Source organism: Lissotriton vulgaris, unplaced genomic scaffold, assembly GCF_964263255.1.
Source record: "Lissotriton vulgaris unplaced genomic scaffold, aLisVul1.2 SCAFFOLD_3182, whole genome shotgun sequence".
Lineage (NCBI taxonomy): Eukaryota > Metazoa > Chordata > Amphibia > Caudata > Salamandridae > Lissotriton > Lissotriton vulgaris.
Genome location: NW_028241688.1, coordinates 45,063 through 62,079, shown reverse-complemented (window position 1 = coordinate 62,079; position 17,017 = coordinate 45,063). Strand labels below are relative to the sequence as shown.

Below are 17,017 nucleotides of genomic sequence, written 5' to 3'. Positions count from 1 at the left end.
GTCAGAAAAGTTTTTCTGAATTACGTAATGCGTTGTGTTCGGCTCCTGTGTTGGGCACTCCTGACTACAGTAAGCCGTTTACACTATACGTTCACGAGAGGGATGGTTGTGCGTTGAGTGTGCTGGCGCAACCTTTTGGCGGCAAACAACGCCCATGCGCCTATTTTTCCTCGACTTTAGACCCAGTAGCTAGAGCCTTGCCGAGTTGTTTAAGAGCAACAGCGGCAGCTGCGGCGTCCATTCGACAGTCCGCAGGTCTAGTCATGGATAATATGCTTACGGTGATGGTTCCGCATGCAGTGGACACTCTATTGAATCGAACGAAAAGTCAACACTTGACGAGCGCAAGATTGTCTGGATATGAGTTGACGTTACTGGCCAGTCATATACGGATAAAACGATGTAATGTGTTGAATCCAGCAACATTGCTGCCGATCGACACGGAGTCAAGTGGTGAAGCACTACATGACTGCTATCTCAGAACTGAAGAGGAAACTAAGGGTCGTATTGACCTGAAAGATACTCCATTGGTAGATCCCGATGGTACTTTGTATGTGGATGGTTCCTGTTTTAAGTTGCCGAATGGTGATGTGACGACTGCGTATGCTGTAGTAACATTGAGTACGATTGTGGAAAGCGCAAGATTAAGCCAGAATTCGGCTCAGGCGGCTGAGTTGATCGCATTGACGAGAGGGTGTGTGTTGTCTAAAGATAAACGGGTGAATGTGTTTACAGATAGCCAGTATGCATTTGGTGTGGCACATAGTTTTGGGCGATTGTGGAGAGAGAGAGGATTCCTTACTTCGCATGGCACAAAGATTCAGCATGGACAGCTTGTAAATGACCTTCTAGATGCACTCACATTGCCTAAACAGGTGGCCGTAGTCAAATGTAGTGCACATCAGAAAGTGACGGACGATGTGGGTCGTGGTAATGCGTTTGCGGATGAAACGGCTAAAGAGACAGCTAAAGATTTGACGAACAGAATGTATGTTACGAGCTCAGTGAGATGGCCAACAGAGACTGGTATATGTGAAGATACGATTGAGAGTGTGAAGGGAATACAGAATGAAGCCACTGAGACGGAAAGGACTAAATGGAAAGAGAGCACGGGAAGATTGGATGAGAATGGATGTTGGGTTGATTTGTCAGAAAAGCAGAGATGGATGTTACCGGATGCATATGTACTCGCTGTTGTTACAATGGCTCATGGTACAGCGCACATCAGCACGAAAGGCATATGCAAGTTGTTATCTCATGTATGGAAGAATGATGGGATTACTAAGTGCGCAGAGAGAGTGGTCAAGAATTGTATGGTGTGTTTGATGCACAATCCTGGTAAGGGCACCCCCACTCCACCTGGCCATTTTGCCCCTCCTACGTACCCTTTCGAAGTTATTCAGTTGGACTTTATCCACATGGAGAGATGTCACAATTTGAAGTTTGTTTTGGTTGTGGTGTGTGCATTCTCTAGATGGATTGAGGCCTACCCCCTTAAGGATAATACGGCTTTATCCACGGCAAAAATTTTGCTCAAAGAGTATTTTCCCCGCTACGGAATGCCTCGGGTCGTATGGTCGGACAACGGAAGTGAGTTTGTTGGGAGGGTGATGAAGAGTGTGTGTCGTGGCTTAGGGATAGTACAAAAGTTCCATAGTGCAAACCATCCACAATCAGCAGGCTTGGTGGAAGGATATAATGGCACCCTAAAACTAAAATTGGCTAAAATTCAGGCGACAACTGGTCTATCATGGCCCGACGCTCTGCCTCTAGCTCTCCTGTCGACCAGGGCAACTGTACACTCTCGAGTAGGGCTCAGTCCATACAAGATTGTGTTCGGCCGTCCTGCTAATATATGGGGAGTCCCGAGGCCTAAAGAGTTTGATAGAATCGAATATCCCATGTTGATTGATTATCTTTATGATCTGACTGCTAAATTGAGTTTGATTCATCAACAGGTCTTTGAGGCTCTGCTGTCACAAACAGAGGGTCCTGGTCATCGGCTCCAACCCGGGGATTGGCTTCTCGTCCGCAATTTCAGACGAAAACGGAATCTTGAGCCGAGATTCGTGGGACCGTTCCAGGTACAGCTAGCTACGAGAACAGCAGTTCGATTGGAGGGACGCAAAAACTGGGTACACGCTACCCACACCAAAAAGATCCCGTTTCCCTTGCCCTCGGACACCTGGATGACAAGAGGTCTATCTTCATCTGAGACCGACACTCCACAACGTTTCGTTCCATTCAGCGAAGCTCGGCTTGTATCTGACACCGTTGTTGATTCCCCTCAAACAATTTCCTCCACGTCAGCCTTGGAAAATTTGACTGTTGAACAATCGCCTGAACAATTGAACACTCCTTTGCCGTCCAATCCACTATTCGAAGAACAGACTCGCCCTGGGAGTAGCCGATACTTTCTTCGTCCACGTACAAGCCACGAATAAAAAGATTTTTGTTTTTTTAGGTCCTACATTTGCCCTGAACATAGTGGACATTGTATATTGTGTATTTTTTCCCCTTTTTCGTACAGCCAAGAACATTATTTAGCTAGAACCTACCATCCAGGTGGGCCGTAGGGCCGTGCGGGTACTTCCTTCTGTTTAGCAGCTATCGACACAAGGTCGGTTTCTTTTATCGATTTCTGGGAACTCCTGGGAATTGGTAATCGCTACTCAGAACGAAGTGCGTCAAGAACGTCGCGGACGGTCGTTAGGGGATGGAATCATCATCATCTGAGCTGTCGAAAAGAGAGGAAATGTTGGCGCAAAGATCTGCATTACATAAAATGTTTCATACGAAATGGTTTTTCTTACAGGTGGTCATACTGTTCCTGACTATATCTATGTTGCTGGTGGGGGGAGTATATTATGGGTCCCAATTCTTATTGTCTTCTGCTACACCTACTCTCCCATCTCGTGATCTATATTTCGTTTCGACTGTCTCTCCACATTCCTTTTATCTTCTGCCTCAACACGAACAAGTCAGACGTGCGGAATTCAGAAACAACTCTTTTATTCAACTCTTGCATCAGCATCAGTTAGTGGTAAACACTACCAATTGTTGGGTGTGTGGGTTAATGCCACATACCATGGATAAGGGTATTCCGTACTTAGTTCTGCCTTATAGTGCCCAAGGGTCAGCTAGAGCATTACAAACTATGTTCCGTAGCGCACTAGATTCCTACCCCCATCGAGAACCACGCTCAGCAAACTTTGGTCCTGGCCCGTACCACAAGACTCTGGCGAGAGCTATTGCAGACTTAGATAGAGATATTTTTGACGCATCGCTCATCCCAGAGGAAGAGGTGCGAGCATATAAGGAACTAAGTGAGGCTGAGTACAGCTTATCAGTGGGTGATAGGCAGCTTAAAAGCTCGTCACCAATATGGATTGTACCCCACCTTGGTAATTTCTGCTTGAAAGGGCTTGGTCGAAATCCGAGAGCTCAGTTTGGGGAGAGTGCTTGTACTGAGACGTATGTCTTACCGACGCTCTCATCCCCTGTCTTCCTGACTGCCAAGGGTACCTACTTTGTATGTTATGATCGAGCCTATACGTGGTTACCTCATGACTTCTCAGGTACCTGCTACATTGCAAATCTTTTGCCTCCAACTTTCACTGTGGCCTCAGATTATCACAAAACTAGAATTGTAAGAGGTGTGGTTAACAAAGAAGATACTGCTGGTCAAGAAGCAGAAGACTTCTTTAAGGGTTTTCTACCGTTCTGGGGACCTATGGTCAATAGCAGGAACCTGAGGCATTTAACTCGTGTAGTAGAATCAACTGCCAACAGAACTGCAAGTGCCCTTGGTAATTTGACAGCCGAGCTTCAGGCGGATAGACTAATGACGTTGCAGAACCGTATGGTTCTAGATGTTGTCCTAGCAGATAGAGGTGGGGTGTGTAAAGTCATCCATTCGAGCTGCTGCATATTCATACCTGATAACGCTCCAACGGTTTATCAAGCCATCTCTAAGTTGCACAAAATTTCGGAGTCCATACACGTGGACGAAGGAAATTGGACGCTTCTGGGATGGTTTTGGGGTCTGATATCGACTTGGGGTTGGAAGATTCTGATGATCATAGGGGTTGTTGTGACGTTTCTGTTCACATGTTGTCTTTGTGTGCAATGTGGTCCTGCCTTATGTGGCCTTTGTGCTACAACGTGTATAAGACAGCCCGTTGTCACCAAAGAGGCACTGAAGGATAGAATAATGTATCAGCAACATCTAAATGATCTGATGAGTATCGAAATCGATTATGATTCCGACTAGTGCTTGCCTACATGAGGGCAAAAGGACCGTCTGAGGTTCCGTAAAAATTATTACGACGTTCTGGGCATTACCGAATATGGACGAGTTTGGTATCTACGAACCGTAAATGGCGAGTTCGGTAAGTGTATGCATTTTCGCTACACTACCTGGTAGGGTTCGCCTAATATTACGTGTTCTTCATCTGAACCCTCGGGTACCATTTTAGATACGGCATCCATTTTGTTTCTTGCCCTCACGTAGCCAGCGAGCAGGTAACTGTTCGCCCCCTGACCCTCTAGTTCCCAAGCCTTGCGGAAGACGCATATTCCTTTCATGCGTCTTTATGGCCGGAGGAATGACACAGCGAAGGCAGATGGCTCAGCTTGAGGGTAATCTGGTCGTGCCGGTCTATTGTGACAGCCGTGCAGGCGGTGGGATCCAGCTCTTTGATCCCACGATCATGCTTCCGATATTACCCCCACACTCTTTTCTCTACACGTGTCTGACTTCCTTGCAGCTGTCCTTGTCTCTTTCTCCTGGTCATTTACAACTCTAATGGGTATGCCTAATGGTGGGAAGACATACTTTTACAGTTGGGAACCGGCACTGCTACTGTAATTATGTTCCGAGATTCTGAACACATGAAAGCGACCCTTTTTGAAGTTTTACTGTGGGAACTGGATTGTAATCTTTTGTCCGCATGTTGTGCAATGGCAACATTTTGTATAAAAGAGAGCGACCTACATATGCAATTCGAAGCAGACTCGCAGAACCTACATGCCTATGTACTTCTAATGACTCTTGTTTCCCTGCAGTAATAAACGCTGATCTTTGACGCCGAAGGAAGTGTCCCGTGTCTCTGTAGTTGTGCGCCGAAACAGGTATCCCATGAAGGTTATAGGTGTTGTTCCCTGGCACCGCTGGTTCTGTTAAAAGTCCAGTCCTTCAAGGTGGCTCCCTGGGGGTATTGGCATGGCTCGGGCTTGCTTTGCCCGGCCCTTCTGTCCTTCTTGCCTTTGGTTTTTCCTGCCTGTGGCTTTTTCTCCCTGTACGCTCTTGTTCCTGTCGGTTCTTAATTGTTCGACTGGTCTGGGTCTGGTTGCTGGCTGGCTGTGTGGCCACCTGGGAGCTCGCTTCGGCTGTTCACTTCCTTCTTTAGGGGCGTTCCTGGGTCGGGTTGCACCCTGTATGGGGCGGTCTCGGGCCACCGTGCTGCGTTTCCCTTACTTGCGGACTCTGTGTGTTTTCTTCTGCTTTGGGTCCTCTGGTGTCCACCCGCTTCCTTCTTGGTGGCTTGGCTTTGGGCCTGGTCACTTCCACCCTTCGGTCTACGTGATTGGCCCTCTGGGTTTTCCGCTTTTCGCTGTTGGCCATTTGGGTTCCCTTGGTGGCCGGGTCTGATCAGTGTCTTTCCGGTGCCTTCTTGGGTCTGTTTTTGCCTTGTGCCTGCCTGGGTTCTCTCATTGGTGTCACGTTCCTTTCCGGGGGGTCCTTGCGTGACTGGGGTCCGTGTCCACCTGTTTCTCTTCTTGCAGGTGTGGTTGTGGTGTCCCTCATTTTTTTGGTTTTTCGGTGGGCGTGCTGGATTTCTTTTGCACCCTTTCCGTTCTTGTGGTTCTTGGCGGTCTGTTTGATTGCCCCGTTCCTCTGGTTGTTTCGGCTCCCTTGCGGGTGGTGGTCTACCTTGCGGTGTTGCTTTGTTTGTCGAACTGCGTCTCTCTCTCTCTGCTGTGGCTTTTTTGCTGGGTCGCTGTGCTGCGGATGCCCTCTGTGTCTTCGGTGCCTCTCTCTGGGCTTTTTACTCCCCTCCCCCCTTTTGGCTGTCCGTTGGGCAGTCTTGGTGTGTTTGGACCAGCTTGCTGCATTCTGGTCTAGGGCCTGTTTGCTGTTGCTTTTGGCTCCATGCGGTCTGGTTCCGTGCTTTCTCTGTCCTTCTTCTGTCTTTGGTTATGGCGGTTTTCTGGCAGCACTTCGTGTCTCGGGGGTCCGGATTTTCGGCCTTCCCGGTGCTTTTTTGTCCCGGGCTGGTTCTTCCTGCTCGTGTTTGCCTCTCTCTTGGGTGGTCCTTCCACTCGTCTGGTCTGCTGGGTTTGCCCTCTTTCGGGGGCGTCCCATTTTGGTCCGTTGGTTTCTTGTGAGTTTCCATGAAGCCGCTTGGCTTTGGTATGTGCTCACTTTGTTAGTCATGTGGCGAGGAAGACTAACGAGGAGATAATGCCCCGGTTACTTGCCGGTAATCTTCATTACTCCGAGTATAGTCTTCCTCGCCAGTTGAGTTTCCATCCCTCCCTCCCTGTCTGGCTGTCGGCTTCATGTTTATGCTTGGTAGTTTCAGTCTGCAGGGTTGGGCCGGCCCGCCTCTTATAGAGGTCAAGAGTGTAATGGGTCGGCCATATTGGGAATGGATGGGAGACATGGCAGGCTGACCTTTTTTGCTATGGAGGGCTCTGGTGTGGAGCTGAAGCTCACTTTGTTAGTCATGCGGCGAGGAAGACTATACTCGGAGTAATGAAGATTATCGGTAAGTAACCGGGGCATTCATACACACATAACATGCACCAAACATTTAATAGAAAATCTTACCAGACCGTGGCACCGTCACCAAGTGATGGGAGGATAGCCTTGGTGTGTCCTGGAAGATTGCAGCTGCCGCCTCCTTTCATTGGCTGATATTGTTATGCGCCAGTCAGGGAGAGGAGGCAGCCATAAGTTACTTGTCACAGAGTGAGATGGGGTCTGTGAGACTGCTGACCCATCCCACTCTTTGATGAGGCATCACAGATGAACAGTCAGGCCTGGGCACTTAGGGCTTAAAACTGAAGCAGCCAGACCCTGTCTATCTATATCCCCTCCCCCACCATGAGGAGGAGGACCTCTGAGCGCTTTTCACAGATCGTGAAAACTTAAGCCTTGTAGAGTTTAGTTCGGCAACCAGGCGACTGCGCATTTGTCGCATGTACAGCACCTGGCTGCATGACCCAAACATGAAGTGCCTGTCAGGCTGGATTTTGCTCAGCCTGACGGACATACACTCTTCATGTTTGCAAAAAGGTGGGGCGGGGCCCCTCTACCCTCAGAACAGGCTGCTACTGCTTTATCCTATGACATTAACACCTAATATTGATGAAATATGACCAGGTGGAATAGTGCTCGGAGGCTGTAAATAAAGCCTAACGAGTAACAACACTCGTAATAGGGGGTGTCGCCATGGGACATTACAAAATGAGACAAGGCGGTACTGAGGAGAAACTACTAAGCCTATTGACCAATGAATAGCCACAGTTTACAGTGGAGATTGACACAAGCCAATAAAAAATCTGGACAGAGAGTGGGTGGGGCTTCAAGTCTCTACCCAAACACTGCATGCCTCGCAGAGAGGCGCATGCACTGCCCATGCTCGACCTAAAAAGTATGTACATTTTCTTGTGAGAAAGAAAGGTATCTGTTCAAGATCAAGTATACAAACATATGGGCATTCAGTGAATTTCTCATCTCCCCACAATCCTCTTGGACCCAGTCTTTGCGCTGAGCCCGCCACCTCAATACAGTACCGTCCTTCGCCTCTCCTCCAGGCTGTTTGCATCCTGTCCTCAATATTTATGTTCTGTGCGTTCAGTGTAATTGTTGATTCTTATGTAATGTTCTATATCTTTTGGAAAGCGCTCTAATACCTCTTGGAAAGAAAGAGAGAAAGAAAGAGAGAAAGAAAGAGAAGAGAAGAGAAAGAAAGAAAGAAAGAAAGACAGAAAGGAAAAGAAAGAGAGAAAGAAAGAGAGAGGGAAAGAAAGAGAAGAGAAGAGAAAGAGAGAAAGAAAGAAAGACAGAAAGGAAAAGAAAGAGAGAAAGAAAGAGAGAGGGAAAGAAAGAGAAGAGAAGAGAAAGAGAGAAAGAAAGAAAAAGAGAAGAGAAAGAAAGAAAGAAAGAGAGAAAGAAAGACAGACAGAAAGAGAAAGAAAGAGAGAAAGAGAGAAAGAAAAAGAAAGAAAGAGAGAGAGAGAGAGAGAGCGAGGGAAAGAAAACGTAAGAAAGAGAAAAAGAAAGAAATAAAGAATCACAGCAAAGGCTAAATAAAAAACATTTTCAGGCATCTTCCTTTTGGCGCCACCACGGTTACCAAAAGACGGCCTCAGAATGTAACAAACGGCCTCAAAAATATCCTTGCAGCTGGGGGAAACTGAATGCTTCAAAACAACTAGTAATGCACCAACTTCCATGGGTGGGTATAGGGGGACGCCCATACTCCATGGAATGCCTTTACAAAGCAGAGTAACACAAGGCAAGGCAGGGATCTCACCTAAGCCCTTGCGTTGCTTTGTGTCACCTTGCAAGGGCAACAGAAGGACTTTGTAAATCTGCCCCTTAGGCTTTAGACATTAGTGCTTTGCAAGACAGACTTTTCAAGCACACACATAAAACATGTTCATTAAAAAAACAAAGGCCTCGCTGCAGTTGTCAGGTAGGATATGTGGTCTCTTGATAAAGTGGGTAAGTGTATCTGTACAGAGCATCCACATGTGACAGTGTCAGTATTATGAATCCCTGTATAAGTGATTTCCATGTAAGTTACATACCTGATCACTCATTAGTGATTAGTAATATTCCCAGGGTTACCAGTGAAACAGAGTTAAGTTTCATGATTTTATAGATCCACGTGTCTAATTCAGGCCACGTGACTTTAGCAGTCCATCTCAGTTAGAAGTGTTGTGCTTGGGATCTTTAGCTCTTCATATTGTTTAAATAGCTCTGTAGGCTAGTTGTTTTATTTCCCATGTTCTCATCCTTGTAGTGCTCTCCTGTGCTCTCACAGCCCCAGAGAAGAAAGAGTCAAATGTTCATTCTGAATAATTCACCCTCCTCCGGTTAATTCCACAGCACTCTGATTTAGAGAAGGTGCTAAAGCTAGGAATTCATGGCACTGCTTCACCTTTGCCCCTGCCCTTTTTTGACCCTGCTGTGAGATTGAATGCCTGACCTACTTCTAATGGCATACTTTATGAACTTCTCACCCTGTGGTCTGAATGACTGCAATGGAAGGGAATATACATGTCTGCAATGTATATCACAAACACACACGCCAACACACAACAGGGCCCCTCCTGCCCCGCCCCCTTTCTCTTCGCCTGCTTCTGTGTTTCTTTTTATTTTTTCATACCGGGATCACCAATTCTTTTTGGCTATCGATCATTGTCTTTTTGCTTGTCTCTGTTTACCTTACATGTGTTACTACCTCTTCTAATCTCTGTCCGTTTCTTTCTCTCTTGCAAAAGACGTTGGTGCAGGCTTTCTGGGCTCTTTGGAGCGCTTGCATCCATACATGTGGTTAAGTCAGAATGCGATGATCCCGGTGGTATTCACTGTGAAGTTTAGAAAGTGTGGCCCATTCTGCAGAGATTGGCGATCCTTAGACATGAATGGATGGGATCACAGGTGGTGTGTGCCCGTGCTTTAAAAACACCAAAAAAAATTAACTTTGCTTTGTTTGTTTTTTATACGAAGACAAGCATAATGCAGTGAGAAAACACTACAACAGCAATTATCCTATGAAAGTGCGTTAAAAAAGGGAATGGTTGGTGATTTGTTTAGGAGAGAAGAATGACAAAATAACATTACAGATAATAGAAGAAAACAGTCATGGAGGAATTGCGGTAGTTGTGGGTGGGCTATGTGGGGTTGATGGTGGTGCTTGACTAGAAAATGACGCTGCCAGCTCGTTACATAATTTTAATTTTTTCTTTCTAACTTTAGCAATGATTTGCAGCATCGGGAATGCTGTGCAACGTGGCTAAAATCTATTGGCAAATCTAGGCCACAATGGCGAGACCTAATGGCTTTGCCAGTGCTTGCTGTTGTAAGGTAAATCAACGTCCTGCTCGCCACTCCCAATCAGGCCAGTGGTGGAGCGATTACGGGCTTTGTGACCAGGGGACTAGGAAAGAGCCAATCTTTGGGTTTGTTTGCAGCATAGTGACTCATGGCCTTGTATTTTTTAAGGAGCCATGTTATGTTATGTTACTGGGTACTTATAAAGCGCACGGCTACTCCCTGGAGTTTACCGGCGCTAGGAAAGAAGAAACCAATGACAGAGCAGAGCAGGCAGCCCCAAGGCCGCTGACCTATTGTGCAAAAAGGCAAGTTTTTAATCTGCGTCTAAAGCTGAGGAGGTCCTGCGCCTGACACAGCCACAATCTGAACTGGGATTTCATGGACATATCCGCATCCAATTTTACCCCAAGAGTCTTAAAAGTAGTGGCTGAGGTAGCAGGAGGGGACATGTTCCGAGGCCACCATTCACGCCACTCTTCCCCTGGATTGTGACCAAAGAAGATCATTTCTGATTTCTCAGAATTGCACAATAGTTGATTCTGTTTAAACCACTCAAATACTGCTGACAGGCAGTTGTTTATCTCATTCCCATTCAGGGCCTCGTCCTTACCTCGTCCTTACACAACTGTTGTGTATCATCGGCGTATGATATTATTATTATTTATACATATAATATTTTGGCACCGTATTGTTCTGCCAAAGGCGCCAAGGGGGCCATAAACACATTAAACAGAGTGGGGCTCTGTTAGAACCGGGGTCTCTAGTTGGCAGGGGTATGCACCCTAGTCCAAGTAGGGACCACCGCTTCCGACCTGGTAGCTTGGCGCAGAGCAGCAAAGGCGTAACTTCAGAGGCAATGTGTAAAGTATTTGTGCAACACACAACGGCGATGACACAGTAAAACACTCACAAAAGGAACACCACACCAGTTTTGTATAAGAATAAGAATTTCTTTATCTAAAAAATATGCGAGAACCAAAAGCAGGTAAATCCAGCTCCAGGCAAGATCAATAATGAAAAGGATTCCAGTTTCCCAGCAAGATCAATAATCAATAAGAATGAATCCAGTTCCCAGGCCTGATCAATAATAAAAAGGATTCCAGTTTCCAAGCAAGATCAATAATCAATAAGAATGAATCCAGTTCCCAGGCCTGATCAAATCACCAAAAGCTCATGTGTCCCAAGGGCTCCTGATGGTAATGTCTTTCTCACAGTGTCCTTGAATGGCAAAAGTTCACTTGAGGTAGGTTCTTATGGTCAAAATTCACTGGGGGAAGGTTCGTAGGCTAAAGTTCCCTTGTAGCGTAATAAGTGTGCCTCTCATAGAAATGATGTTACCAGCCAAGCACAAAGCTCACACTCCAGGTACCCGGCCAACCCGCACCCCGCCCCCTCACGGAAGCCTGGTTGCACTGAGGCGTTACCTGGGGTGGTGGTTGCGGGCGCGGGTGCGAGGCTCCTCTCCCCCTGGGGCCTTGGGCTCAGCAGGCGCTGCACGGGTGGGGGTCACAGCCACACAGCGCTCCTTTAGCACAGCGTTTAACAGTGCCTCCAAGTCCTGGGCAACGACGGAGCCTCCTGCCACACAGCGCTTCGCTTCTCAGCGCTACACAGCGCGCTCCGGTCCCAGTGGCGGTGACCTCAGGGCCAGTTTCAGTCGGCTTGCGCCAGAAGCAGAGGCAATCACAGAGCCCTCGGGAGGATCACAGGGCAAGCAGCGCTCAGGGCAGGCACAGCGTTGCAGGGCAAATCTTGAGAGTGTTGTTGCTGTTCCAAAGGGCAGTCTTTAAAACGCTGTGGTCCAAGGACCGGTAGTTTCCTTTAGCTTAAAAAGGGTGCAGTCCCAAAAAGGCAATCTTTAAAAGGTTGAAGATTCTTTAAAATGTGGTTCAAAGAAAAGTAGTTCTTTTGGGATGTTGTGGAGACACTCTGGTGGTGGTGTTGCAGTCTCCCATGCAGGGCAGGATCAGCAGACAGTAGGGCAGCTCAGCAGGTTGTGGGGCAGCAGTTCCTTGGAGCAGTCAGCCTCCTTCCCAGTGGCAATCCTCTTGCGCAGCAGTCCTCACTCCAGCAGGGATTCTTCCAGGTCCAGCAGTGTAACAAGAATGTGAGGCCAGGATCCTCCCTTATATATCTTTTTAGTCTAGGGGCTAGAAAGTGGTGGAAGTCTCTGGAAGGGTCTGGGGGCAGGGGCTTCTGGAAGAGTCCAGGGAGTTCTGGTATGTTCCCTGCCTTCCCTGACCTAGCTGTCACAGTGACGAGAGACAGGCCGTTAAGGCTACAGTGGGCAGCCCATCACAGCTCATCCCAGGGAAGAAGGTGTGAATCACCACTCCCACCTCCCAACCCAGGCAGGCTATCAGTATGCAGAGGGGAGGGGGGAGTCTGCAGAGCCTAATCTAAGTGTAGGCAGCAAAAGGTCCCCTTTATAAAAGTGGGATCTCTAGCGTAGTAATGTCCAAACCCTATATATCATTGGAAAGGGTTCCCCGCCCCGAGTCCAAGAAGACCAAACATGACAGACTTATTAGGTCCCTGTCAGAAGTTATCCCATAAGGAGAGGTTCCCAATATTATCCTATGGAGGATTAGCCTTACTGCAGTAGCAGGGGCTTGTGGCAGATATGCCAGCCTCACAATGTTTTAGGGGAGAACACCTGCACCTCAGCACTGTTTAGCAGTGGTGAGGCGCCCAGAGTCCTAAGTCCAACAAAATGTAAGGTAAAAATGGGAGGCAAAAAGGGCAAAAATGTAGGGGAGACCACCCTAAGGCTGACAGGTCTAACACGTGTCCCCCCAGCTGAAAGTGGGGAGAACTACCCAACCTCTAGGGAGTTCTCATCACTAAGGCGGAAAAACCTAGAGAGACCGTCAGCATTGGCGTAGTCTACTCCGGGTCTGTGTTCCACCCTGAAGTCCATCCCCTATAGAGAAATGGACCACCTCAACAATTTGGGATTCTCGCCCCTCATTTGCATGAGCCACCTGAGGGGCCGGTGGTCAGTCTGAATCAGGAAGTGGGAGCCAAACAAGTATGGCCTCAGCTTCTTCACAGCCCAGACCACCTCGAAGGCTTCTCTCTCTATCGCACTCCACCGCTGTTCTCGGGGGAGCAGCCCCTGGAGATGGAGGCTACTGGTTGGTCCCTTCCCTCCTCATTGAGTTGCGAAAGTACCGCCCCTATGCCATGTTCTGAGGCGTCCGTTTGGACAATGAACTCTTTGGAGAAGTCAGGGGCCCTGAGCACAGGAGCGGTGCACATGGCCTGCTTTAGAGAGTCAAAGGCTTTTTGGCAAGCCTCCGTCCAGATCACTTTCCTAGGGTATTTCTTAGAGGTTAGCTCAGTCAAGGGGGCCACAATGGTGCCATAGCCCTTGACAAATCTGCGGTAGTAACCTGTGAGGCCCAGGAATGCCCTGACCTCAGTCTGTGTTTTGGGAGGCTCCCAGGATAGGATGGTTTCTATCTTGGCCTGTAGGGGCTGCACCTTGCCCCCGCCTACCAAGTGTCCTAGGTAGACTACCGACCCCTGCCCTATCTGGCATTTGCTAGCTTTGATAGTCAGGCCTGCCTGCTGCAGAGCCTGAAGCACTTCCTGGAGGTGACCCAAATGGTCCTCCCAGCTGCTACTGAAGACAGCTATGTCGTCCAGGTAGGCAGCAGAGAAGGCCTCTAAACCGGAGAGGACCCGATTCAACAGCCGCTGGAAGGTGGCAGGAGCGTTCTTCAGTCCAAAGGGCATCACTCTGAACTGGTAGTGGCCCTCTGGGGTGGAAAAGGCGGACCTCTCTTTAGCTCCATCTGCTAGGGCGATCTGCCAGTACCCCGACGTGAGGTCAAAGGTACTCAGGTATCGGGCAGCCCCTAGTCGGTCAATGAGCTCATCCGCCCTAGGGATAGGATGAGCATCAGTCTTGGTCACAGAGTTCAGTCCCCTGAAATCCACACAGAACCTAAGTTCTGGTGTGGTGCCCGGTGGGGCAGCTTTTGGTACCAGAGCCACCGGACTGGACCAAGGGCTGTTGGAAGGCTCTATCACCCCCAACTCCAGCATCTTAGTGACTTCACTCTGGATGCTGGCCTTCACCTTATCTGACAGCCTGTAAGATTTGGACTTGACAGGGGGGCTGTCTCCTGTGTCCACATCATGGGTGCACAGGTGGGTAATCCCAGGGATAAGGGAAAACACTGAGGCGAACTGCCCCAGGACCTGGCGACAGTCCCTCTGTTGCTCAGGAGTCAAGGATGGGGAGAGGACCACTGCCTCCACCGATCCATCCTTCTCTTTGGAAGAAAAGACGTCCGGGAGAGGTTCACTTTCCTCTTCCTTGGCCCCATCTGTCACCATCAGTAAGGTGAGCTCAGACCTCTCATGGTGGGGTTTGAGGCGGTTGGCGTGTAGCACCCTGTGGGGCTGCCTGGGGGTCTTAAGGTCCACTAGGTAAGTGGCCTTACCCTTCTTTTCCAATATCTCATAAGGGCCAGTCCAGCGATCCTGGAGGGCACTAAGCTCCCCAGGCTCCATGACCCACACCTTCTGTCCAGGTTCTAGCTCCACAGGGTGAGAATTCTGGTCGTACCATTCCTTCATCACCGCCTGGCTGGCCTCTAAGTTGTCAGAAGCTTGCTTCCACAACTTAGCCATTTGGCTGCGGAAGGCCAGCATGTAGCTCACTACATCTTGGGGAAGCCTCCTTGGAGTCTTCTCCCACCCATCCTTCACTAAACTGAGAGGTCCCCTAACAGGGTGACCGTACAAGAGCTCGAAGAGGCTGAAACCCACCCCCTTCTGCGGTACCTCCCTGTAGGAAAACAGCAAACAGGGCAAGAGGATGTCCCACTTTTTCCTCAGGCCCTCAGGCAGAATCCTGATCATGCCCTTTAGGGTCTTGTTAAATCTCTCCACAAGACCATTGGTCTGTGGGTGGTAAGGGGTGGAGAACTTATAGGTAACCCCACACTCCTTCCACATGGCTTGCATGTAGGCAGACATAAAATTGGTACCCCTGTCGGACACCACCTCTTTGGGAAAACCCACTCTGGTAAAAGTCCCCATCAGGGCCTGTGCCACTGCAGGTGCAGTGATGGTTCTCAGAGGAATAGCCTCTGGGTACCGGGTGGCGTGGTCCACCAGAACCAGGATAAACCTGTAACCGGAAGAAGTCGGTGGATCCATAGGCCCCACAATGTCGATGCCCACCCTCTCAAAGGGGGTGCTAACGACAGGTAGTGGTTCCAGGGGAGCCTTCAGCTTAGCCCCTGTTTTCCCACTGGCTTGGCAGGTCAGACAGGTCCTGCAGAAGGTATCTGAGGAGACCCTCATCTGTGGCCAATAAAAATGTGGGACAAGCCTAGCAACGGTCTTGTCTTGGCCCAAGTGTCCTGCCAAAGGGATCTCATGGGCCAGTTCCAAAAGAAAGGCCCTGTAGCACTGGGGGACCACTAAGGCCCTTGATGACCCATGCACAGGAGCCTTGGGCTCACTGTAAAGGAGCCCATCCTCCCAGTAAATATGATACTTCGCGGAGGCATTTCCTGCTGCTTGGGCTTCAGCCTGTCGCCTCATGCCCTCAAGGGTAGGACACTCCTTCTGTGCCCGGCAAAACTCCTCCCTGGTGGGCCCCCCTTCCACCTGCCACTCTGCAGGGGTAGGTAGGTCCCCCAAGGGAGCAACAACCCCCTCCGTGGACTCCGGTGCAACCTCCTCAGGTGCCCCATCCATCTCACGGGGTGACTGCCCCGGGGCGGGCTTCCCACGCCCTCGGGCTCCTCCCTTCTTAGCAGCTGGCTGGGCCATTTTTCCAGGCTCCAGCCCTGGCTGACTCCCTTTCCGGTCAGCCATAGACCGTGTGGTAGCACAAATCCACTCCGGTAACCCCAGCATCTCCACATGCGCTTTGAGCTCTACCTCCTTCCAGGCAGTATGCTCTAGGTCATTCCCTAACAGACAGTCCACTGGCATGGCAGGGCTCACAGCAACTCTTAAAAGGCCTGAAACCCATCCCCACTCAAATGGAACCTGTGCTATGGGATAGTGACCCCCCCGGTTGTCCGCTATCACAACTGGATGGACTGCATCGGGAATTATTTGCTCTGGGGACACCAGCTGACTCCTTACCATAGTCATGCTGGCACCTGTGTCCCTCAGGGCCTCTACCACCCGACCATTGAGGGTGACCCACTGCCTATACTTAGTAGTATTGGAGGGCACGTGGACCTTAGGAACCATCTCACTGTCTCCCAGAGACACTAGGACAAGCCCGGCCCCCTCACTCCCATCATCTAGGGACAGCTCCTCCCCAAGCGCTACACTAGCCACCCCGGGGGTTTTACCTCCCGAGGCCTGTGGTGCTCTCTTGCGACACTTGGGATCCCCCTTGTAGTGTCCAAGTTCACCACACTCATAGCACCGGACAATTCTGGGCTGCTGACTTTTGTCAGGATAAGTGGGCTTCTGGTGGCCAGATTGGGGCTGGGACCCAGACCCTTTCCCTTGTGAATTATTTTGGGGGCCTTTGGAGAAATCTTTCTTTTTATCTCCCCCCTCTTTCTTCTGGTGGGAACCCTGACCACCCCTTTGGGAGTCCCCCCCAGAACCCTTGTTGGACACCCTGGTACTGACCCAGGTGTCCGCCTCCTCCGCAAGCTTCCTAGGATTGGTCAACTTGCGGTCAACCAGGTGTTGGCGCAGCTCTGGAAAACATTTCTCTAGAAGGTGCTCTCTTAAAAACAAGTTATACAATCCTTCATAGTCATGCACATTGCTGCCCGCACCCAGCCCTCTAAAGCTTTACTAGCGTAGTCCAGGAAATCTACCCAGTTCTGTGTGGGAAGTTTGTGGCTATTCCTAAACCTCTGCCTATACCTCTCAGGGGTAAGACCGAACCTCTTAAGCAGTGCTTCTTTCATAACAGAATAGTTGGTCTGGTCTTCCTTTTCTAGG

At 49.4% G+C, this 17,017-nt stretch overlaps 1 protein-coding gene and 1 pseudogene across 2 annotated transcripts in view; one reads left to right on the top strand and one right to left on the bottom strand.

The window, feature by feature from the left end:
• LOC147670587 (verrucotoxin subunit beta-like) overlaps positions 1–17,017 on the bottom strand; it is a 90,332-nt pseudogene that overhangs the window by 29,352 nt on the left and 43,963 nt on the right. The gene's annotated exons all lie outside the window — the stretch shown is intronic.
• Positions 2,717–4,273, top strand: LOC147670588 (endogenous retrovirus group PABLB member 1 Env polyprotein-like). Its single transcript, XM_086948146.1, has one exon. It carries the CDS (start codon positions 2,717–2,719, stop codon positions 4,271–4,273), a length of 1,557 nt encoding a protein of 518 aa, XP_086804272.1.

Excerpts from the sequence above, each read along its gene's own strand:
- LOC147670588 (XM_086948146.1), top strand. The coding sequence starts at position 2,717 with ATGGAATCATCATCATCTGAGCTGTCGAAAAGAGAGGAAATGTTGGCG.